The sequence below is a fragment of the Perognathus longimembris genome, chromosome 18, assembly GCF_023159225.1.
Source record: "Perognathus longimembris pacificus isolate PPM17 chromosome 18, ASM2315922v1, whole genome shotgun sequence".
Taxonomy (NCBI): domain Eukaryota; kingdom Metazoa; phylum Chordata; class Mammalia; order Rodentia; family Heteromyidae; genus Perognathus; species Perognathus longimembris.
This window is the reverse complement of record NC_063178.1, coordinates 25,735,148-25,759,897: the sequence shown is the minus strand read 5'-3', so window position 1 is coordinate 25,759,897 and position 24,750 is coordinate 25,735,148. Positions and strand designations below refer to the sequence as shown.

General features: G+C 46.8%; 1 protein-coding gene across 1 annotated transcript; it reads left to right on the top strand.

Annotated features, from left to right (window-relative positions):
- The first annotated feature begins 1,037 nt into the window (after positions 1-1,037).
- On the top strand, positions 1,038-23,701 carry Msrb2 (methionine sulfoxide reductase B2). The gene is made up of 5 exons (XM_048367790.1): positions 1,038-1,148; positions 5,739-5,842; positions 11,164-11,240; positions 21,131-21,278; positions 22,530-23,701. The coding sequence occupies exons 1-5, from the start codon at positions 1,052-1,054 to the stop codon at positions 22,632-22,634; spliced, it is 531 nt and encodes a 176-aa protein (XP_048223747.1). The 5' UTR covers positions 1,038-1,051; the 3' UTR covers positions 22,635-23,701.
- The last annotated feature ends 1,049 nt before the right edge of the window (positions 23,702-24,750 follow it).

Genomic DNA, 24,750 nt, shown 5'->3' with positions numbered 1-24,750 from the left:
TATGCACGGGGAGCACTCTTGCTACTAGGCCATAGTCCCAGCTAAAGCAAATATTTAAAAAAGAATTTGTGCACAGAATATATAACGAACACCCCCAAAAAACTCAATAATAAATTACCTAATGACAAATGGATAAAAAAAATGGAATAGGTGTTTCACATAAAAACGTATGCCCTCTGAATATAAACACACACACACAAATTCTCAACACCACTAGCCGTACAGACTGCAAAACAAAAGCAGAGAGACACCACTACAGACTGAGAATTAAAATGTTATTCGTTTGGATGGGAAGCCTATACTGTCTCACCCAGACACCCCATTCCTGGGTACTTAGCCACGCAAAAAGAGCACCCACATCTACAGAGATTTGTACAGCCATATTCCCAGAAGCTTTAGCTTTAGTATGGAAATATTAGAAACAGCCTAAATTGCAGAGTGGCTGTGGATAAACACAGTTTGGTATATCCATAAATGGAATACTACTCAGCACTAAGGAGGAATGAACAACCGTTCCGTGCAAAACCACTCAGGGATGTCAAAATAGTCAGGCTGAGTGAAAGAAGCCAGACAGAGCCAAGTACAAAATGTAGGACTCCAGCTATAAACTTCCCCGGGAACATGCACACAGACCCACGAGGATCATCCCGGTGGGCGCGGGGAGGAGGCACGTGGGGATGGGTGGCGCCAGGAGCTGGGCGGGCTGGAGAATTAGGGAGAGGAGTTGGCACGGAGGAACTGGGAAAAGCGCCAGCAAGTCTAGCAGGCGGGGGTGGGGCGAGACAAGCACAGATCCTGGAAGTGTAAGATGGAGGGGGCGGGAAGTAAGAGGGTGGACGGGCCGAGATGGGTAGGGAAGGCAGGAGTGGAGGTCCAGGCCCAGGACCCGGCCGGGCGAGTGGCGGGCCTGGCGAGGACCGCGGGAGGGCGTGGCTACGAGGGGGCGTGGCTATGTGGTGTGGGGCGGGGCAGCAGCTGGGAACGCACGGGGAGAGGGGCGAGGCGATGCGGAGTGGGCGGGGCTGTGCGTAGGCGCGGCCCCAGGACCGGCATGGCGCTCCTCCTCCGAGCTCTCCGCGTCCTTCCGCTCCGCGAGGCCCCAGGGCGCGGGTTTCGGGGCCTGTCGGGGCCGCGCCGCGGGGACGCAGGTAGGACAGGGCCTCGCCCGTCCCCCCTCATGGTTTCTGGTTTCACTGTCCTGATTGGGGGGCCGCGGCGCGTGCCCTGACCGCCGCCGGCCTGGCCGGGCCTGCCGGGTGGCTGGTGGTGGGAGGCCCCGAGCCCGGCGCGAGAGCCAGGAGAGGCGCAGCTTCTCTCCAGGATGTGCACAAAACTCTTTTTAGTGATGTATTTATTGTTTAAAATGTGAGGCTCCAAAGGTGCCACGTTTGATCCGCGGGCTTCGGGTGAGGGACCCGAAGGTGGCGCGGGACCGGGCGACCGCGCGCCGCCCTCGGTCCGCCACCCTTGGCCTCCGGGCTAGAGCTTGCGGGACGCCTGGGGGGCGGGCGGCGCCCCGAGTCCTGCGGGGTTTCCTGACAGGACTGTGGGGACCTGTGGGTTAGACTTCCGCTCGCTCATTAAACTGACCGTCGTTATTAACGGCTGTGAGAATGGACCAGGTGTGTGTGCATGAGTGTGTATGCGCACACGAAATACCTTTGCCCTCCCTCCTTTTCTACTGGGCATATTTGCATTCCACCAGGAGGGGTGTAGTGGAGGCCAGGCCAGTTCCTCAGCTGACCCACTTCGCAATCCAGTTTTCGGTGTGTCCACTGAAGACCCTTAGGGATATCTGAAAGTGTACTACCTTGTTTGGGACTCTGTTATTTTAAATCCCTGGGGGGTGTTTTTGTTGTGGTGGTGGTTGTTTTGTTGTTTGGTTGGTTTTGTCTTGTTTTTGTCAAACTGTGTTTTGAACTCAGGAACTGGTGGTTCTTAGAAAGGCATGCCACCAGTAGAGCCCTTTTTTCAGTTAATTTTCGGGTAGACTCGCCGCCATGTTTCTGCCCGTGTCTGGCTTCGGACGGATCCCCTCTCCACCTTTGTAGGATTACAGGCATGAGGCAGCAGCCTGGCCTTCCCTTGAAGGTTACAACATGTAGTGTTAAATAAATAAAAGCTTGGCAATGTGGAGCAGCAGCTGATGCAACAGGACCCCAAGTGATGACTTTTCCAGCCCCTCAGGGGCTCAGTCAGCCGGTCTGATATCTGCCCGAAGCCTGCGGAGTGCCGGGCACAGGCTTGCTGTGAGCCACGGGTGATGGAAATATCCCAGTTGTGGGCTAGCTTTCTCCTCATCCCTCTTCATAGGGTTTTATTGGAAACTGCTTCATGTGTTGCTTGGTGCTGTCATGAGCAGCCTAATGAATGGGCCAGCCTGACCTCTGAAGTTCCTCAGCTGTATTAAAATTTGGCCAGACACCAGTACATACCAGGAGCTGTGTAACTCATCAGACACCCCCTTCTGGGAATGTATTCTAAGGAAATAATTCAAAAGAACAAAGCTCTATATGCAAAGACATTTTTAATAGTTTTACTCTTAGGAACCAGAAATTGGCTTCCCTCCACATCAGTTAAGGACTACTTAAGTAAATCATTCAAGTTCAGTGCAACTAAGAATTAGGCATTCACAAAGAATGACAAACAGCTATAGGTTCTGCAGTTAAAGGCTTGGTTGTTGATAGTCTTGGCTTGGGTCTTGAGTCTTGGCTTGCTGTCCCTTCCTGAGTTTGTGTCTGACCTTGGGTTTCCATATGAAAATACCACAGAATGGGAGGTTTAAACAATAAACACTCATTTCTCATAGTTCTGGAGGCTGAAAAGCCCAAAACCAAGGTGCTGACATACTTGGTTCCTGACAAGGACCCACTTTCTGGCTTGGAGGTGGCTATGGTTTTGCTCAGTGTTCATATAGCCTCCCTGCTCTGTGTGATGGAGAGAACAAGCATTCACATTTTCCCTCTCCCTCCTGTCTCTTTCTCTCCTACCCTGCTTTCTCTTTGTGATGGGCTCAAATTCAAGGCCTTCCCTTGCACCTACTAGGCAAACACTTTACCAACCCATAGATCTTTTTCTTTATAAGGACACTAATAGCCCCATAAGAACCCCACCGTGCTATGGCCCATGGCTCTCACCTGTACTGAGGAGGCTGAGATTCCAAGGGTCACAGGCATAGATCAAGAGGGAGAGGTGTCAGCCAGGCAAGCAAGCTGAATGAGCATGAGGCCCGGAGTCCAAACTCCAGTCCTACAACACACACACACACACACACACACACACACACACACACACCTCATAATTAGCTTACTATAAACACATAGACTAAAAGTAAAGGAATATGCTAGCTAATGCTAAGAAAGATTATTAAAAAAGATATTAATTTGAGAAAAGACGAGAGAAGGGAAAGTTATCAATGATTAAAGGTAGACATTACATAATAAACAAGAGGCCAGTTCTCCAAAACAAAACAATCCTTAATGTATATGTACCTAGCGATCTACTATCATAGTTGGAGATTTCAATAAACTCAGAAATGGACAGACAGCAGGCAGAAATTAGTATAGGTATCATTGAACTCAAAAGTGCTGTCAATCCGCAGGCTCTGACATCTATAGACTACTTCATCTGGAAGGTGGAGTAGTAGCTAGCCAGGAAAAGAAAAAAAGAGATATGAAGGTAGAGGGGACAGAATATGGAAATTTGAAGTAAGAGTAAGCACGGTGTGTTTGGGCCTGGACTTTGAGATCTTCCTGCTTCTGTCTCCTGAATAGCTGGGATTGTGGCCATGAGCTTCCATGCCTAACTTTAAGTTCAAAGCATTGCTCATGTCATTTGAAGGGAGAATCTAATTCTACACAAAATGGTAAGCTTGGAAGTGTGCTTGTTAAACTACTAAAAATAACCTGAGGGACTAGAATACAACCTAAATCTAATTCCTAGTGAACTTGGTGTCTAGTGCTATGGTCTGTGTTTACAATCTCACTCACACTTCCTAGCTTTTAGCTGTTGCTCTTGAACTTATTTCATACTTCAGAGCAAGGACAAAAATCCCACAATGTGAAAGGGAATTAAGTCCTGAATCAGTAGCTTCACCCCACCCATCCCCACCCCCCAAAATGGCTTAGAAGACTCAGCTACCACACTGTGCAGTCTACTTTTGGTGTAAAAGAGGTGATGATGAGCTAGGGTGGAAACAGGTCTTGGGGATCTAAGATTGTCCTTTTCAGATCAGTTTGGGCAACATCCAGTAAATTCTCATCCATTAGGGTTAGGAAACCGAAGTTCAATGTTCAGGAAATCTTGGTGACATTCATTTATCATTTGAGGAGTACTGGTCACCTACCATAGAGACTGTTTCTCAGTCTGCATCATTTGATGTTTGCCTTCATGACTAAACTGAAATTGTGGGTTATTGTAGAAATTTCTACAGAAATTAAGTTCCCTCCTAGTTCTAAACCTAGAAGTCTGGGAAGCAAGAACTTATCTGAAATATAACCACCAAAAAGCAGGACTGGAGGCATAGTTCAAATGGTAGAACACCAGCCTAGCTAGTTTGACGTCCTTAGTTTAAACCCCAGTACTGCTATTTTAAAAAGCCTTTAAATAAAATGTAAGTACTCATAAGCAAGCAATAATATACGATACTAAAAGTATGTAATTGTGCAATTTCATAAACTGGTGATGATGTCTTTCTTGCTAAATGAATATTTAGGACTTTGTGTGTGTGTGTACCCAGAAATTAACTTTAAACACAGTTTTATTTCGTGTTTGATATATGCATGCACACGTCACCAGCATTTAGTATTTCATCTTCTGTGCAAGGGTGGGTGGTTAACCTCTTTTCTGGGCCTCTTCTCATTTGTAAGTTGAAAAGTTGGAGAGATTATAAAATCTTTCAAATTCTTAATATTAGATAATTAGAACATTTATTGAGAGACAGAGCATTGAGTTTTCCTTTGGCTTTGGCAAAGAGTGGATTGTTCCAGTTATTTGTTTACATTCACTCATATAAAAGTAATACAGTCTGGGCAAGGAGGCCCACACTGGTAATCCCAGCTTCTCCAGAGGTAGATAGAGGTCAGGAAGCTCTTCATTCGAAGTCAGCTTGTGCAAAAAAATAATAATAATTAGGACTGTACCTCAAAAACAAACCAGGTGTGGTGGTGAATGCCTTCAATCCCAGCTACTAGGGAGGTGGCGGTAGGAGGATCCCCATGCTGGTCCTAGGGAAAGCGTGAGACCCTATCTAAAGTACCGTATGAACGAAAATGGGCTGGAGGTGTGGCTCAGTGCAGAGCACTCGTTCTATACTTGAGTTCAAAGCCAACTACCACACACAGAGAGTCCAAACAGTCATAAGACAGAAGTGGACAGACCATGAAGCATAGTAGTGTGATAGCTCTGGTGCTCCCGGTTGTGCTGACAGGAAATGCTAGTCTGAAAGCAGGAAGGAAGGGTGGATCAGTTTCCACCTTGAAGAGAACCTACTCTGCATGAAGTTACTCCTGTTTTAACTACCTCAGCTTCTGGGCCCCCAGGAAGACTAGAAAACCAATGGATTTCTGGTTATTCAAAGCATTTTGTAACCCAGTCTTCTTGTCCCTGTAAGCATGGAGAAATGGAGAGAGAGAATGGGGCAGGGCTATCCCTGGGTGACAGGACATTCTGGTAGAAAGGGAAGCTCATTGTGCATTTTAATTTTAATAAAGCAAATTCCTTATTATTTAACACTACAGGGTCTCTTACGCAGTGTGAGTCTCCGTCTCTCACCAAGGCTGAATGGCAGAAGAAACTGACCCCTGAGCAGTTCTACGTCACCAGAGAAAAAGGAACAGAGCCTGTGAGTGGCCCACTGTCCAGCGTCTGGTTAGATGTGATGAGGGTTTGGAGAGGGGCCAGGAGACCATCTACAAACTCCAACTGAGCCTTGTCCATCATGCATATCTCTCCTCTTCCATTGGTCCCTTCTGTACGCATCAGTATCTGTCCAGTTGTAGAATCCTGAATCTAGCCCTGTACACATCTGCCACTACCCCCCTCCCCACCCCCACTGCCTGGATGGCAGTTCTGGAGAACCTTCCAACCCCTTCCCACCATCCCTGCTCTGCCATGCTGGGCCAGACTGCCCATCTCTCACCCTGACTGTGTAGCTGCCAAAACCAGAGAAGGATTGGGGGTGGGGCGGGGGGAGGCAGTACTGAGTTTTGAAAACAGGGCCTTATGCTTGCATATGGCTGGTACTTTACCACTTGAGCTATACCTCCAGTCTGGCTTTTTTGCTGCCTGTTTTCTAGATTGAGAGCCATAGTCTTTTCTGCTCAGGCTGGCTTCAAGCCATGATCCTCTGGATCTCAGTCTTCTGAGTAACTAGGATTACAGGAGTGAGCCACGGGTATTAGACTGAAAGACGCCATTTGAAAACAGGACCAGCTTTGATCCCTCAGAGGCTTCTACACTTCCAAGGAAAGAGGAAAGTAATAAAGAGTTAACTGATTCCTAAGGCAGTGGCCCATGTATCCTACCCAACCTCAAGTCTAGCCATACTTCCCTTGGAGCTCTGTGCTGGAAAACTAAGAGCTCAAAAGTGCTCTGGGCTCCCTTTCCTTGATGGCTCTTGTGTTCCACATTCCTTTTCCTGACTCCTCCTGATGAATTCAGACCCACCATTTAATTCTGAGACCAAAGCTCACCTCAGGGAGCCAGCCGTTCTTTCAGCCCCAAGCCAGGTTTACTTCTACAGTACTTGCCCTTCATAGCATGTGCTGCTGTGTTTTGTCCCCTTGTGTCTATCATAATGTCTGGGTATGGTACTAGATAACTGTTTATGGACATTGAATGACTGAGGGCTCAGAGGGGGAAACATTACTTAAACTGGAGTCTGCAATCTCAGCTTTCATTTAGCCCTCACTGGTTCCTCTTCATAAAATTATTCTTTTCAGCACTGTGATTCTTAACAAGTGGTCCAATTAGAGCCACTGCAATTAAGCTATTGAACTTCCATATTTTCACTTGTGAATCAGGTCCCACAGATAGCCCACAGTACAGCAACATTGCAAACATATTTACATTTTTCCTTTGTCAGTACCTGGAAAACTCCACAGCTGGCAGCTCCCATATGGCCTTGTCATCATGATCAAGCCCTCCAGTTCCCTGATGTTAAAGCATTCAGACTTTTTGCTGGTATTTTTCACAGCTTCCTGTGGGAGGGATTTTAATAAAGTCTTCACTGGGAAAGAGACTGCATTTGAATTATTGTTGATAGCATAAGGGAGATATATGTGATGCTCTGAGCTATGTTTGTGTGTGTGTGTGCACATACGTGTGCACACATGCAACACACACCAGAATATTCTAAGCCTACCCTTATTCTTGGGTGAAGAGCAGGCAAGGCTTGGTGCAAACACACAGCCTCTATATTCTCTGCCAGATGTTTCGGAGAATCTGTAGGCTTCTGAAACAGATGGTACATTCTATTTGCATTTGGCCCTTTTACAAAATGAGCAGCGTCCCTTATAACTAATGTTATAAATCCCTTTTAGTGGCTCTTTTTTCACATTTTACTTTTCAGGACACAGCAGAACTGTAAGCCTCTGTCAGCTTCGTTAGGCCAAGGGACTCCAGATTGAATTCAGTTACACATGTTTTTTTACTGGGCAACAGAACTAGGTTAGGTCTTTGCTGTCATCTAGCCAAAGAAAGCTGCAGCCCAGCTGAGCAGTGCTAAAGTCAGTGTTCAGAAGAGAAGGGGCAGGTCCTTTTGTGGGGGCCTTTCCCTGTGTTCCCTCCTCATCTGCCCCCCACAGGCTTCTCCCTACCCTGGCTTTATTTGTCTCCTGGTCGCTGACTCAATTCAGGTAGCAAGAAATGTCAGAGATGAGTGGGCAGAATAGAGAAATAGTAGGGATCTGGGGTTTCCATCCCTGCAGTGTGGCTGTAGCTACGGTCCTCTACTGCAGGTGGCCCTCCTCCACCACACCTCATGGGGTCTGGTGGTCCCTTGCCCTACGGGCCCCTGGGGAGTGGTGACTTCTCCCAGACACCAGTCCCTTCATTGTTGTCTGCTGGCCCTGTCCCTCCACTTTTGAGACTAGTCCCATATGACCTGCCTGAAGTCATCACTTTTGACGGGTCCACTGTTTGCAGCAAGTGTTGGTTTTTACTAGTGGTTGTTGGTGTGTGTGTGTGTGTGTGCGCGCGCGCGTGTGTGCGTGTGTGTCTGTGTGTCTGCGTGTCTGTGTGTGTGTTGACACTGGGGCCTGAACTCAGGGCCTTGAGCTCTTACTTAGCGTTTTTGCTCAAGGCTCTACTACTTGAACAATACCTCCAATTCCATCTTTTTGCTGGTTAATTAGAGATGAGAGTCAATAACTTGGATCCTCAGATCTCAGCCTCCCGAGTATCTAGGATTATAGGTGTCTGGTCCAAAGTGTATTGTTTTGACAGCACCAAAAAGCAAAGTACTGCCTGGGACTTTACTCCCAGGAGGTGCTTTGAGCTTTCTTTTCTCTCTGACCCTGGCCCCTAGCCCTGTGAGCCAGCCAGCCATTTCATTCTCTCCTCCACATTTCAGTTTCCAGCCAGAGCAGGAGCGCACCAAGCCCGCATTCCTGAGTCACTTAGCTGATTGTTCTTTGCTTCCAGGGTACTTTTTCCTCTACTCCAATCTGTTTTGTTTTTGTTCTTTTTGTCTGTTGTTGTCATGTCAAGGGTGGATCAGAACTGTACCCCTGGACTGCATCCTCACCCCTCCAGTCCATTCTTGACGTAGATAGCAAGGGATCCTTTCTGAGTGCCACCTCTGGCCACGCTCTTGGCCTGTGCACAGTTCCCAGTGGCTCCCCTTGCTCAGCAGGACCTCCTGCTGTCCAGCTCCATGGTGGCCAGGCCCCGCCTGTCCTCCCTCCCCACCTCACCTTGTCTGGACTGTTCTGCCTGTCTGAAGCCCTTCCGCCTTCTTGTCTGCTCAGCTCTCACTCATCCTTCAAAGCTTGCCCGAGTATTTTATTATACTCAGTATTTTATAATACTCAGTATTATATACTCAGTATTTTATAATACTCAGTATTTTATAATAATCAGTATAATAAACACTGATCAGCTGTGCAGGGTGAATAAATGAAATAGTAACAGACTCTACATGATGTCAGACAATATTTGTTGAGAACACCTTCTTGGCAGCGGCCCTGGTAGTGAAGGGTCCCGTGTTAGCAGCTCCATGCTCTCTTCTGCCTGGCTGTCGTAGTCTGGGGTAATACTTTCCTCCGAAGCCGCCAGCTCATTCTTTAAGTACAAGGACCAAGTGTGCCATGTCATCCTAGCTACTCGGGAGGCTGAGATCGGTTGGATCGATGGTTTGAAGCCAACCTGGACAGAAAAGTCTGTGAGATTTCATCTCTGAATTAAACAGCAAAAAGCCAGGCTAGAGGTAGAAAAGCCATGAGTAATCATGTAGAGCAAGTCCAAGCCCCTGAGTTCAAACCCTAATACCAGCACACGTACACGCATACACACACATACACACGCACACGACCATGGGTTTTAATCCCAGTGTGAACTCACACTTCAATCTAGTGTGTACTCAGCCCAGCACTGAGTAGACATTGGATTGTCCATGAATACTAAAATGAACAGATAAATGAGAAGCAGAATTGGGTCCTAAATAAATCATCAGATCTGTCAAATGAGCGAGTGAGGAAGGAGACACTAGAAGTCAGATAAGATAGCGGGTAGCTGTCATCCTCTAAAATATGTTGGCTGAACAATTCCTCGTTATGTGAATTATTTACTCTTATTTTACTTAACTGTGACCACAGTGCTCCTTCACTCCTCTGCCCATCTGTCCCCTGCCATGATGAAACTGCATTTCTGACTCTTACCAGGTGTCTGGTTCTTGTGAACAGAGCTCCGTAGCTCAGCCTTGAGGCTGGCAGCCCTCTGGCACGTGTACCACGGGCTGGCTGGGAAGCCCTCCTCCAGATGCCAGGGTGCCTGAGCTGGGGGCGGGCCTGGCCCGCCGGGCCCTGAAGGACTAGCTCACTACATCCACAATTCTGCAGCGAATACAGGGCTTTTAAAGAGGGAAAATGTCCAAGTGCTCCATCTGGACGGCTCCGAAGCTTGATCTGCACTGTCCGTCACATGGCTCTTTGAAAATAGGCTCTTAACACTGCAGGGAATTGGAGGCTTCACTTGCAAGTGTTTGTTTTTTTGGTTTTTGTTTGGTTTTTTTGTTCTTTCATTCATTTGTTTTTGTTTTTTAGAGTACTGGAGATTGAACGCAGGATTTCACACTTGTTAGGCAGGCAGCCTACTTCGAAGTTATGCTCCAACACCCTCCCCCTCCCCACACTGGTTATTTGGAGATAGAAGCTCATTTTTTGTGCAGGCGATTGGACCTCTATCCTCAGATTTTATGACTGGTGTTCCCCACCACCTTCTTTGGTTGACATGATAGCTTCAGATGTTTTGGTGGGGTACAGAGGTGTGTGGGCTGCCCAAGCACTAAAGTTGTCCCGCCTCGGCCTCCTGTGTCAGTGCTCCGGAGACATTTTATTTCTTCCTCCCTCTCCTCTCTTCCCAGTCTCTCTCTCCTGGCATACCGAGTAAATGCTGTACTACTGACCATACCCCCACTATCTTTATGATCTGCTTTAATGGGAGATTTCAACATAGTGGAGACAAGAATCCCAGTTCCTCATTTAGCTCTTTTGAGAAGAGAGTGAAAGCTTCACAAATCATAGAGGACGAGATTTGTTATCTGTCTTTCTTCATAGACCTTTATTTTTTTATTACACTTCTGTGTAAATACAGAGCATTATTTATGTCCCATTTAAAATACTGGATACAATCAAGACCAGGTTGTAAATAAGCCTGCAGGCTACTTCTTTGGGTAGTTATAATTTCCTCTCTGGGGGTATTTGTGTTTTATCAAAGTAGTACATTTCCTTCATTTGGGAACTTATCCTGGTGGTGGTGGTGTTTACTTTTGCTTTAGTTTATTAGTGGTCCTCAGAATGGAATCCCTGGTTTCACATGTGATAGTAGGCAAGTGCTTTACCATTGAGCAACACCTTCATCCTCTATATCTTGGAGTTGAAATCTGCTACATCGCCTCCTGCTGGTGATGTGGGAAACATGCACCCATGTCTCATTTACTTTCAGCCTTTCAGTGGGACCTACCTGAACAACAAGGACCCTGGAATGTACCATTGCGTGTGCTGTGATGCTCCCCTCTTCAGGTGAGACGAGGAAGCTGGGGCTGAAGAAGAGCAATTCCCCCTCTGTTGAGACAGCCCAGGCTCATTTGAGGTTTTAGATACATTCCCTTTCTTGTTTAAGTTTTGGTGCTGAGGCTTCATGTATGATGAACACTTTTTCTGCCACTGAGCGACTCTCCTAACCCCCAGGTAGCCTTTACTTTCCTTCTCGTTTGTATGAGAGGAATATTCATAGACGCTATGTATATGTCTTATTTCCCCCTCCCCCAGCTTTTAGAGCAATTAACAAGACTTAGCTTATATTCTTCCTTTATGTAACCCTAGGAAATAGCAAACAAAATCATGGCAGATTCTTTCCCATAATGCTATTAGAATTTTTTAAAGAGAAAGCATTTAAAGATAGTTAAATCCTATTAGTATTTTCTTGGTCATGTGATTTAAAAAAAAAAAACAACACTATACCTCTCTCAGGGAAAATGGGTTTATAATTGAATTTAGGATTTTATGAGGGTAGATTCCCCACTGTGCGGGATGGTGAATACCAGACCCTCATCCACTAACTGGAAGGAAATTTAATTGTCCCCTGATTTCAAAGCCTCCTCTAAGTCAATCTGGATCTAAAATCTTTCAACAAAAGCTTTTTTGTTTAGATATTCAGGAAATCATCTTAAAAAAAATAGATTCAATGAAGAAGAAAGGAAATATCTTTGAAGTCCTGTTTCATAGAACTTCAAAGATGTTTTCCTTTCTTTGGCATCATCCCTAAATTGGCTTAGAATAAAATATAAATCAAGTCAGCCTTGCGAATTTTCCATTAGGCAGAATTTCCTTCTATCCTGTAGGCTTTGAGCAGACAGACTTTTCCTGGCGAGCCAGTTGCATTAGGGAAGTCAGACCCCACCTGCAAGGACGAGGAGCAAGTAGAGTCCATTTTCTCTGGTGCCTACATGGGGCCAAGTTGGCCCACATTTATCCACATGGTCTTCCAGTGGGGAGGTAACTAGGGAAACAGGCAGCCCAGGAGGCTGTAGGGAAACTAGGAGAAAGTAGGTGTTTGCACCCTGGAGTGATTGGAAAAACAAACCATTTTCTCCCAACTTTTACAACATAACACACAGAGACTTTTGTGACCTGGGTGGAGTGAGATCACATGACCTGACACCAGCTGGACATCCCCATCCTGTCCCTGCCTCAGATGCAAGGCTGTGGCCAACCGGCTATAGATTGAGGTTCCCACACCCCCTCTTTGGATTCAATTACTTTACCTGAGGAACTCACAGAACTCTGAAAAACACATAGGTCTACACAGGAGAGGGGTACCAGACTTCCTATGCCCTCTCAGGGCTCATTCTCTAGAAATCTCCATGTGTTCAATTATCTGGGCCCTGACATTTGGGCTTATAGCAGCTCCATTGATCGATTCAGTCGCTGACCATTGGTGACCAACTTAGCCTTCAGCCTGTCTTCCTTCTTAGAAAAACAGTTAACTATCTAGTTGTGCTTTGGTGACCACTGCCCATCCCAAAGCTACCAAGGGACTGCCAGCCATCAGCCAGCTCATTGGCACACACAAAGACACGATCACTGGGGCTGGGGATATGGCCTAGTGGCAAGAGTCCTGCCTCATATACATGAGGCCCTGGGTTCGATTCCCCAGCACCACATATAGAGAAAACGACCAGAAGCGGCGCTGTGGCTCAAGTAGCAGAGTGCTAGCCTTGAGCAAAAAGAAGCCAGGGACAGTGCTCAGGCCCTGAGTCCAAGGCCCAGGACTGGCCAAAAAAAAAAAAAGACACGATCACTGGGTAGATTCTAGTAGCTATATGCCAGGAAATGGGAAGAAGATCAAATAGCAAATACTTACTTCATAACATCACAGCAGTAAAATGGAGACACAGGCCAGGAACTGGTGGCTCATGCCCGTACAATCCTAACTATTCAGGAGGCTGAGTTCGGTGGTTAGAAGCCAGCCTAAGCAGGAAAGTCCTTAAGACTCATATCTCCAATTAACTACCCAGAAAAACCTGAGAGTGGTACTGTGGCCCAAGAGGTAGAGCACTAGCCTTGAGCAAAAGAAGCTCAGAGACAGCACTCAGGCCCTGAGTTCAAGCTCTCAGACCAGCACACACAACAAATAGAGACACGGGTTCAGATAATTGGTTCTGTGAAAGAGAAGTGGGCCTTCAGTGGACAACTTTCCGAGGAAGGCCATGTTGCCAGAGTTCAGAGGACTGCCTTGTTGCTGGCAAGTCAACAGGCCTGTGGTCTCTTTTTACATGTGGACATGTAGTCTCTTTCTACACGTGATGACAGCAACAAGATGTCATCCAGTGAGAGCATTGGCCTGTAGTGTCTCGGACAGGCAGAACTCACTCCGGCCATGGAAATGTCCTTTGCGCTGGGTGTAGCCGAGCTTTCCAATGTGGCTGAGAAGTGGACGTGTTCATTTCACATTATTTCATTTAAGGAGCGTTGCACAGAACCAATGGCTCCTACATTAGCATGGCGTTAGCTCAAATGAAACGAACCCCGCCCCCCTCTGGATCCCCTAGGGAACAAAATAGCTCCAAGTGACAGAACAGCCAGGCGATTCTCTAAAGCCTGTGTGTAAAACTTGGCCACACTGCCAACCATGACCCCTGGGTGTTTCTTCTCAGCCATTGAGTTTTAAATGCAAAGTTAATGTTTCTTTTTTCTTTTTTTTAAAGAACTTTTGAGTTTGTTTCAGTTGTATGTTTCCTGCCGCTTTAGCTGAGAATGAGGGACATAAGGATATATGCGTGACAAGCTTTCTGCTAGTGTAAGTAGATAAAAGCTCATAGAGAGTCAAAACAAAGCAAAAAAAGTTGGTCAACCAAAACTAAATACTAACTTAACAAAGCAAACCCAGGAACTATAACCTCTGACTTCCTGCACCTACAGCCTGTCCCCTCCCTCTGCGTGGCCCCCTGGGGCTTTCTCGCCCCTTCTGTCCACTCCCAGAAGTTCTGTGTATTCTTAGGGCCTGGAGTTCTCCATGAAGTTGCTTGCCCATAGCACGTGTTAGGTTTGGACTTGTTTTTGGTTGTTGTCTTCTCCAGATTCTTATTACTCAGTAGCACACTGTTTAGGACTTACCTTCACAATGGCTTAAAGCATTCATTTAGCTAAGGAGATGAAACTGACAGGCTGCTGGAGTTCCTTGATCATTGACTTCCTTCAGAGACCTCCTGGGTTGAACTGTGTTTCTCAGAACCCAGAACCCATGGTTGTGACTTTGGGTGGAAAAGGATTATTGCAGATATAATGGGTTAAGATCGGATAAGCAGGAAAAAAAGAGGCAATCAGGGTGAAGGCTGTCTTCCACAGAGGAGTTCTGCAGCTTTCCCCTGGCCTTGAGCAGTCTGTAGGAGAGCCCTGGGCGTCCTATCACCGCCCCTTGCCCTTGGAAGCTCGCACGTGAGCAGTGCACTGATTAGACCCCATAGTTGAACACTGGAGTGAGAGTCCAGTCACAAGGGCTCACTGACACATGGGAAAGCTTGTGCAGGCTGCATGAAGCCTCTGGTTGGGCCTGGGGAGACTAATATGATCTTAAGAACTATGTAGCTGTCTCCTACAGATACCTATTAACCCTGCACCACACGCCTCAAGCACTGCTCTCCCTCCCTCGCTACCCCTCTTGTCAGCAGGAGCTCTGCTCGTGTGTGTGTGTGTGTGTGTGTGTGTGTGTGTGTGTGCATGCACATGTGCACACACATGCCAGTCCTGGGGCTTGAACTCAGGGTTGGACACTGTCCTTGAGCATTTCTGGTCAAGGCTAGCACTTTACCACTTGAGCCACAGGGCCACTTAAGCTTTGGACTTTCCTGCTTGGGCTAGCTTCGAACAGTGACTCTCAGATCCCAGCCTCCTGAGTCACCACAGTTACAGGTGTGAGCCATCGGTGTCCTGCTCTCTGCTTATCTTTATCTTCAGTAACTCTTTGCCATTCTTCTTCTTCCTTTGTGTCCACGGACTCCATCTTTGAGGTCACAGAGACAAAGGTGTTGCAGCGTTTCAGTGTCTTGCAAGAAGAGAAGAAACACAGTCATAAAGGGTACCACACGAAGATGGAAGCAGCAACTGAATCTAGGGACTGCTAGCTCTTTCCAGAAGTCTGGGAGGGGCACAAGGGGTTCCCCAAGTCTCCAGAAGAGTTTGGCCCTGCCGACACATCCATCTGGGGCCTTTAACTCTACAACTGTGGCATGTAATCTGCCACTGCCACTCTAGGAAACTGAAGTGGAGGTGCCCAGTAAGTGCTTCCTGACTGAGGATGTGTGGCGCCTCCCACTGCTTAGCACTGCCACAGTATGAAAACTGACAGGCTGATGCCTGTAATCCAAGCTACTCAAGAGGTTGAGCTCTGAAGATGGGGCTGGGAATGTGGCTTAGTGGTACAGTGCTTGCCTAGCAGGCATGAAGCCCTGGGTTCCATTCCACATAAACAGAAAAAGCCGGAAGTGGCACTGTGTCTCAAGGGGTATAGTGCTAGCCTTGAGCAAAAAGAAGCCAGGGACAGTGCTCAGGCCCTGAGTTCAAGCCCCAGGACTGGCAAAAAAAAAAAAAAAAAGGTATGAGGATCATAGTTCAAAGCCAGCCCAGGCATTAAAGTCCGTGAGACTCTTATCACCAATAAACTACAAAAAGACAGGAAATGAAACTGTGGCTCAAGTGGCAGAGCACTAGCCTTGAGCACAAAAGCTCAGGGAAAGCACCAAGGCCCAGAGTTCAAACCCTAGGACAGGCAGGCAGGAAGGAAGGAAGGAAGGAAGGAAGGAAGGAAGGAAGGAAGGAAAGCAAATTTTCTACAGACATCAATTATGAAGGGAGGTACAATGGGAGACATGAAAATGAATGTCCCAGATCTTTAAGGACCTTACTCAAGCTCTTAGTCTGTTTTGTGTTAGAACACCAGACATGGGTGATTTATAAGGAAATAAGGTTTGTTTGGCTCACAGCTGGGGAGAGTGGGAAGTCCCACTGCTTGGCGTCTGTGTTTGCTTGGGTTCTTTGCTGTGTCAATTCATAGTAGTAGAAAAGCCCCTCACCCCCAAAGCTCCCTTCCCAGACCCTGTCTCCAGCCACCTCTGCCAGACTTACCATAGTCCCCCTCACGTCCCATGGTGTCGAGATGAACGGTGCCCATTTGTGAGGGGCTTCTGCCTCTACTAATGCATTGTGAGGTCACATATTTCATGGTCCTATCAGAGTAGGAATTTACGGCGCGCCTCAGCTCACACCTGTAATCCTAGCTACTCAGGTGCTGAGTGTTGTGGACCACTGCTTGAAGCTGATGCAAGCAGACAAAAGTGAGAGACTTATCTCCTATTAGCCAGGAAAAAAGCCAGAAAAAAAAGCCAGAAGTAGAGTTGTGGCTCAAGTGGTAGAGTATCAGCCTTGAGTGCACAGGGTCCTGAGTTCAAGCCCCAGTACCAACACAAGCACACACACAGGAATCTGAGAGCCTGGTAGCAGTCCATTTTCTGCACATGTCCCATCTGAGTAATACTGTTTGCAAACCTCTTATGAGCCCAATCCTTCAAATGAATGGGAATTGTAAAAGGCTAGGATTAGGTTGACATTATCTCTAGATGCCTTGATCTTGCTGGGTGGCTATGGAATATCCAGAAATGGTGGGAAAGCAAATGAAGCAAAAGGAAAGCCCTAGGAAGTGTGATCCAGAATTGTTTGAAGGGATGAGGTTTAACCTCAGTTACTTTCTTAAATGTGTGTCTTGGAATTTCTGATTGGCCTTAATGCTTTGGTTCTCCATCCTAAGTTGGTGATTGGAGCCCCTTATATTGCCTAGTAAAATCTTGAGAATCTGCTGAATTGCATCAGTGAAGGTTCATTGCTTCCAGTAAAGCATTTTAAAAGACATTTTTATTAGCTTTAGAGTCACTCATTTTAGAGAGCTTTATCATATTCATAGTTCTCTATCAAAATTTCCTTAATAATCAGTAGTTTATCTGATGCTGAGGATAGAAAGGCTGTGGTTAAAACTGCTATGTTTCCCTGTTAAAAAAAAAAAAAAGGCCAGGTGAAGTTTTCCTTCCTTCCTTCCTTCCTTCCTTCCTTCCTTCCTTCCTTCCTTCCTTCTTCCTTCCTTCTTCCCTCCCTCCTTCCTTCCCTTCTTCCTTCCTTCCTTCTTTCCTTCCTTCCCTCCTTCCTTCCTTGGCAGTGCTAGGGATCAGGCTCAGGGCTTTCTTCATGCTAGGCCACTGAGCTACATGAGACCTGAACATGTACACTCTTGTAGTTGGACCCAGGGCTGCTCAGAGGTCAGGGATATTTATCATAATAATGATATTAAAAATAATCGCTAGTGCATCAGGCACTATTCTGAGCTTGCTGTGCTCACTAGCCCAGTGGCCCTGTCAGCAGTCGTCTGAGGTAATGATGCTGTTGGTATTCTGTGACCTCAGTAGCCTAATGCCAGAAGATTAAATAGTTTGCCTGGGACACACAGATGTAGCACATAAGGATGTGAAATCCATAATCATTTAGGGAGGGAGGGCACACTGGGATTTGAACTCAGGGCATTGCCCTTACCAGGTAGGGGCTCTACCATTTTATCCATACCTCCAGGCTTCTTGGCTTTATTTACTTTTCAGGTAGGATCTCACTTTCTTTTTCCCAGCACTGGCCACAGATCATGATCTTCTTACCTATATTTCTGATGTAGCTGGGATTACAGATGTGAGCCATGGTACCTAGCTTTATACCCAAATCTTGTGGGAGTCAAATCCTTATTTCTAAGATGTTTAAAGAGAACCCTGTGAGCCCCTGAGGCCTCTCTAGGAGACCATCCCGGTGATGTTTTTCCCAACTGTGTATCCATCCAGGTTAGACAATAACTTTTCTTTGCGTTGAACCCTGCGCCTCACCTCATGCTGGTCCAGTGCACCCCTACTACTGGCTACACCCCCTCCCGGCCTTTTCCTGTGGCTCAGTCAAAACTTCTTGGCATTAGACTGAGTGCAGAGGCACATAGAAAAGGTTCAGTTGTCTTCAAAACAGACAGTTACAAGGTTTGCAAAAGTGTAAACAATACAACCCTGCTCACAAAGTACCTGGCATATTACAGGAAATATAATTGTCCCCAAAATGCTCTGTCAAACTGAGCACAGATGTTTTACTCCTTAAGTCTAGCTTTTCAGGAGATTGCAACCTGATAGGTCACAGTTCAGAGCCAGCAGAAAAGTCTGTGAGACTCCATCTTCAATTCCTCAGCAAAATGTCAGACTAGAGATGTGGCTCAAAGTAGTAGAACATCAGCCATGAGCAAGCAAGCAGATAAGAGAGCTCAAGACTCTGAATTCAAGCCCCCAAACTAGCGAACACCAAAAAAGTTCTGTTCAAACCTGGCATGGTAGTGTGTGCCTATTGTAATGGCGTCCAAGGGGGGAGGGTTCCCCATCCCTCCAAGAGTCCACCACTCAGAGACAGTCTCAAGTAAAAAGATGGATTGATTGGGGAAGTTCCAGATGGACCTGTCCCAGATTTCAGAAAAACATATAACACAAAACAGGACAGTGGTGCAGAGACTTACTTTTGGGGGATTCCCAATTACCAACAAACCAATTCAGCTCCAATGGAGAGCTGAACTGGGACGCCATGGGGATGAGACACCAGACTCAACATGTGGCATGGCGTAATGGCGCCTGAGCTGGCCCACCCCTAAATAGGGTCAGGTAAGGGGGCTGGGTCACAGGAAGCTCCCAATTCCAAGCACTTGGCAGACAGGTTCAGTAACTTATAGGCCATGTGCGCGCCCCTGTCTCTTGGGGTTCAGGAACACCCATTACCTGGAGATGGGACTTCCCTTCCTGTAGGAATCCAGGCACGCCAATTGGCATGTGGATTGGGGAGGCGCCCCCCCCCCCACTATTGTTTACAAGGAGAGGGAATCTTCCCGGGCTTCTGAGCAGAAGGGGCTGAGGACATAGTGGAGATGGCGTCAGCTTCTGCCCTCTTTTGCTGGCCAGATCTGACCTCCATATTACACTTGTAATCCCAGCTCTGAGGAGGCTGAGGTAAGACGATCTCAGGTTCCAGGCTAGCTTGGACTTCATAGCCAGACTGTCTTGAACAATAAAAATTAAACGCATACCTATGTTTTAAGTTATCATCTGTAATTTCTGACTTGTTAAACATTGATGTAAATCATGTAGACAGAAGCTTTCAAGGAACCTCAATAATTTGGGGGTGACTGAGCATCTCTGTGTCACACTGTCCCCTTTGGCTCATTTTGTTCTCCGCTGAGCTTTCTGTGCAGGCAGCCTAGGGATTCCATTATTCGCCGTTCTTTGTTCAGCCTGGGGCAGGGCTTAATGGTCAGTTGTTTCTTTTTTAGGTAGAGAGCCATCTCCCTGTCCTCTGAAATCTTTCAGCCATTTCCCAGTGACATTTATGGGAGCTTCTCTATGCAGGCTCTTAGAGAATGGATTGAAGTCTTTTGTTGTTGTTGTTGTTGTTTTCTAATACTAATAAAAAAAACACTAGTCTACCACTGACCCTGCCCCCCCAGCCCTGACAATGGGGCGTCTTCCGGAGCAAGTTGCAAGTTACATGTCTTCCTCTTGCCAGCTGTTCCAGCTGTTCCATCTGCGCACATCAGTGTGTTCGTGAGACCTCCCTGCAGACCAGCTCCCTGCAGTGAGAAAGGCAGGCACCCAGAAACACTTGTGAATAAAACTCACACCTGTCAGCTACTCAGGAGGCTGAGATCTGAGGAACGTGGCTCAAAGCCAGCCCGGGCAGGACAGTCTCTGAGACCCTTGTCTTCAATTAATCAGCACAAAGCAGGAAGCAAAGCCGTGTGGTTCAAGTGGTAGAGCACCAGTCTTGAGCAAAACAAAGCTGAAGAGATAGTGCCCAGGCCTTGAGTTCAGGCACAAAAACACATCGTGGTAGAAGCCTCATTTTCATTAGCATACCTTAGTCATGAAAGAAAGGGGGGTTCATTGTGCCTCTTGTTAACCCACCCCCCAACCCCCATCCCTGTGCTGGCTGCCACTCTCCCCACAGAGCCTGGTTTGCTCCCATGACCCTGGCACTCAGTCGCTTCCTTTGGGCTAGCATCATGATAAGTGTGAATGTGCACCAGCAGCATTCCCCAATCCTCACTGTCCTTGAGGCCGATGGGTCGCAGGTGAGGGTCCAGCTTCAGGACGTCCCCTGGCTCGCCTGCTTTGCATGTCACAGAACGACAGGCAGGGGCCGTGTTGAATCCCCAAGGCAGCCAGACACTGTGTTTAGAGACCTAGAAGTTTCCACTGCTAAGTCTTACCACTTCAACCAGATCACCCCCCCCCCACCCCTCTCCTTTCTTTTCTCCCCTTTATACATCTAGAACACAGGGATTCTTGTTTTGTGTTTTGCCAGTATCAGGATTTGAACTCGGGTCCTCATGCTTGCTCGGCTGATGCTCTACCATTTGAGCCTCACCTCCAGCCTTTTGCTAATTAGAGATAGAGTCTTGAAGGATTTTCTATCCAGGCTGACTTTGAACATCAATCCTTCACACTTCAGCCTCCTGAGTAGCTAGGATTACAGGCGTGAGTCACCAGGCTGGAACACATTAATTTGATCTGCCGTTCCTGGCAGGAAAGTTTACAACACTCTCAAGTTTTTTAGATGAGACATAGAGAAGGAAATCATTCGCAGCCGAGGAGCAGCCCAGCCTCTCAGGCTGAGCAGGCAGTGTCTTTTACCTGGAAAGGCAGGAGGAACGTGTCTGTGGCTCTGCCCTTTGAGCTGAGTTGGGGACTGTCCAAGGGAAGCAGGAACCAGGTCTGCTCACGGGAGCAGTGGTAGGGTGTGCAGCACTCTGGTCTAGTAGCAGCAGGCTTTAGTCACTGCGGGGCGGGGACTGTCTTCCACAGCTCTGAGAAGAAGTTCTGCTCCGGGACTGGCTGGCCTTCGTTTTCAGAGGCTCACGGTACTTCCGGCTCTGATGAAAGCCGCACAGGGATACTGAGACGCCTGGACACCTCTCTGGGATCTGCTCGCACAGAGGTGGTCTGCAAGCAGGTGTGTTTTGCATGCTTTTGTTTTCTCTGCTTCCACCAAGCGTGCTACAGGGAGTCGACCGGTCCTTGGCATCTGTTCATCCGCGAGGCACTTTGTCATCCCAACAAGTGGAGTGGTACTCTCGCCCATTATGGGCCTGTCCTCCCATGCCCTAACCCTGGGCTCCTCAGATGACAGTGAAAGGCTTTCTTAGCCTCTGCGGAAACAGGAACAGGAAGTGGGAAGGAAGGAGCTGACCTTTGACATTCACATGGCTGGCCCCTCCCTACCTAAGGCTGCTTCCTTGGCTCACTCACAGGCAGAGCATGCTTCTGGTGGCCAGTCCCGGGGAGTGACTTAAATCCCAGAGAGCAAGCTCATCTTCGTATCCTTGGTCACTCACATTTTCTGGTGCATGCATTTGTTGTTGTTTGTTGGTTGCTTTGTTTTTGTTTTTGTGGGCCTGAACTGCTTTTTTTCACTCAAGGCTGGTGCTCTACCACTTAAGCCACATCTCCAGTTCTGGCTTTTTACTGGTTATTTGGAGTAAGAGTCTCTGGGACTTTTCTGCTTGGGCTGCCTCTCAACTCTGATTGTTAGATCTCAGCTTCTTGAGTAGCTAGGATTAGAGGCATGAGCCACTGGTGCCTGGTGGATTCATGGGTTTTATAACAGATGAAAGGAACATAGTGAGTTTTGCCTTTTTAGAGAAATAAATGCACACTATCAACCATACTTACTGAGACTCACCTAGGAATTGTGTTACTATTAACCGGATATGTGTTGTTTCCATCATAAATAGGTTAAACCCTTATCCCCCATTTTGTAGATGAGTAAGTCATGGTCTAAATTGAATAATCCCCCCTTCACATGGTGCTGTTTATTCTTTCATTTTGTAATCAATTTTGGGTATTTTGATGCAGGTACTGAGGCTTGAACTCAGGGCCTGAGAAGCACTGTCCCTTAGCTTTTTCATTCACTTGAGCCACACTTCCACTTCTGGCTTTTTACATGTTAATGGAAGATAAGAATCTCACGGGCTTTCCTGCTCAGGCTGGCTTCTAACCATGATCCCAAACCTCAACTTCCTGAGTAGCTAGAATTATAGGCGTGAGCCTGCGGCCCCTGGCTGTAACCGAATTCTGATGAAAGAGCCTTTGCTTCCTGGAGGGATGTTGGGCTCTGGCGGGGGCTGGCCAGGGGCCTGTGTGTCTGGCCTTACTGAAGCAGCTTTGCCTCAGGGTGACTGACAGCACTTTTTCTCCACTGCAGTGCGACGCTCATCTTGGCCACGTGTTCCCGGATGGACCCGCGCCCAGTGGCCAGAGGTTTTGCATCAACAGTGTGGCGCTGAAATTCAAGGCAAGCAAACACTGACCCTCTGGACAGGCCAGTGGTTTTCAGAATTCAGATGTGTGGCTCTTTTTAATTTTTTTAATGATCAAATGAGACTCGCTTTGCTTGGTGAGCCAGTCTCCCTTGGGCTGTGGAATTCCCCAGTCCTGAATGTGGAGGAGAATGACAGCCACATCCTTCGACTGTTTTGAGAGGGACCATAAGGTACAACTCTCGGGACAGCAGGAAGCTCTGGGGCAGGAGTTAAAGTGTTTCTACAAAATAACTGACTTCGCCATTGTCCTGGAGTCCTCTGTGAGCACAGATAGCATGAGGGAAATGTGCAATTTCTTTTCAGAATTTTAAATCTCTCAAAGGACTTGGAACGGTACCACGCAAATCAGCTACTCCTGTGTGAGTTTGCTGAACTTCACCCTCTCACCCTCTGGCTATGGAGTGAAACTTTAAAGTGTTCAAATAAAATATTTATCCACATTGATGTTTGCTTTTTGTCTAACTCTGTGAAGTTGCTTTTTATAAACATGACTCTAAATCAAGATGACACCGAGGAATCATTATTAATGTGTAGAGTGAATGTTTACCTACAGACTTGTCCACTTTGTTATTCTTGATTTCTCCCAGAAATTCCACATTTTCACTTCTTCTTCTGCCTGAAGAAAACTTTATTTTCCCCTTTAGTACCTGTTTCCTAGTGATGAATTTCTTCACTCTTATGGGTGATAAAAGGCATTTATTATCTTTCTTTTTTCGGAACTGGGGATTTGAACTCAGGACCTCACACTCACTAGGCAGGTGAACACCATTTGAGCCATGACCCAGTGTTCTTGCTTCTAGCTTGTTTCTCTGGTCCAATCTCCCACCTTGGCCCAGACAGGCCTCGGACTAATCCCTCTACCTCTGTCTCCTGAGCAGCTGGGATTATAGGCATGTATCACCATACCCAGCCTATTCTCTCATTTTTGAAGTACGCTTTTCCTGGGCATAAGATTTTAATTTGTGAGCAAAAATGAGGGAGGGGGTAACACTGTACAAAAAGAAATATACTCATGACCTTATTTATATAGCTGTAACCCCTCTGCACATCACCTTGGCAATAAAATAAAAATAATTTTTAAAGATTTTAATTTTGAGAGAGAGAATTTTTCCCTTCAACTGGACAGTTTCCCCAGTACCACCTGTGAAAAAAGTTTAATTTCCATATAAATAAAGGTGTGTTTTCTGGATTCTCTCTAAAATTGAATCTTTTGAAAAAAAAAATCCCTTGTCATTTCCATATAGAATTAGCTCTATATCTACAAAAAAAAGTCTTGCTAGAATTTTGTATGAAAATATTAACTAGATCAATTTGGAGAGAATTGACATCTTAGTAATATTGAATCTCCCAATCCATGCAACCTAGTATATGTCTCCACTTCCTTATGTATTCTTTAGTTTTTATATAAATATTTCATCATTTTTACAATATGGACATTGTACATATTTCCTTCAGTTTACTCGATATTGTAGTTTTCTTGTGAGGGAAATGCCAGTTAAGAAGTTAGGTTGATGCTAGAGAAAACCAGGCCAGTGGATGGCCAGCCCCCCAGGAGGGTGCCACGCACAGGGTTTCAGGAACAGAAGAGTCCAGTATGGCCAGAGAGGAGGAAGGGAAAGAATAATATGTCAGAATGCATATCTGCAGTGACCTCTCCACTGTCTCCATGTGGAAGTGTGTTTAGGCATTACTGAGCATCCTTTCAGTCTTTGAGAGTGGTACTAATTCCCTTAATTGTTCCTCCATAGGAGACCTTCCTTTACTACAGTAATTAGCTGTATTCTTAAGAGTGGAGAACCATCTAGAAGTTTTAGGGTATGTTGGATTTAAGCTCTAGTCATCATTGGTTGTAAGCCGCCTCCCCCCCCCCCCCCGCATCTCACCAGGGGTGTACGAAACAGAGACATGGGTCTGGCTCAGAGTCATCTCACAGGGGAGCCCCCGAGTCCAAGGGCCACCCTGGGGTCCTTTTACTAGTCGCGGAGGACATATCCAGCCCTCCCTCGTGAGACAGCGCATGATTTTCCCGAGCTGTGCTCAACAGAAACCTCCCCGCACTCTGCCCCCCCCCCCAAATAACTGCTTCCCTCAACCTACCGAGGG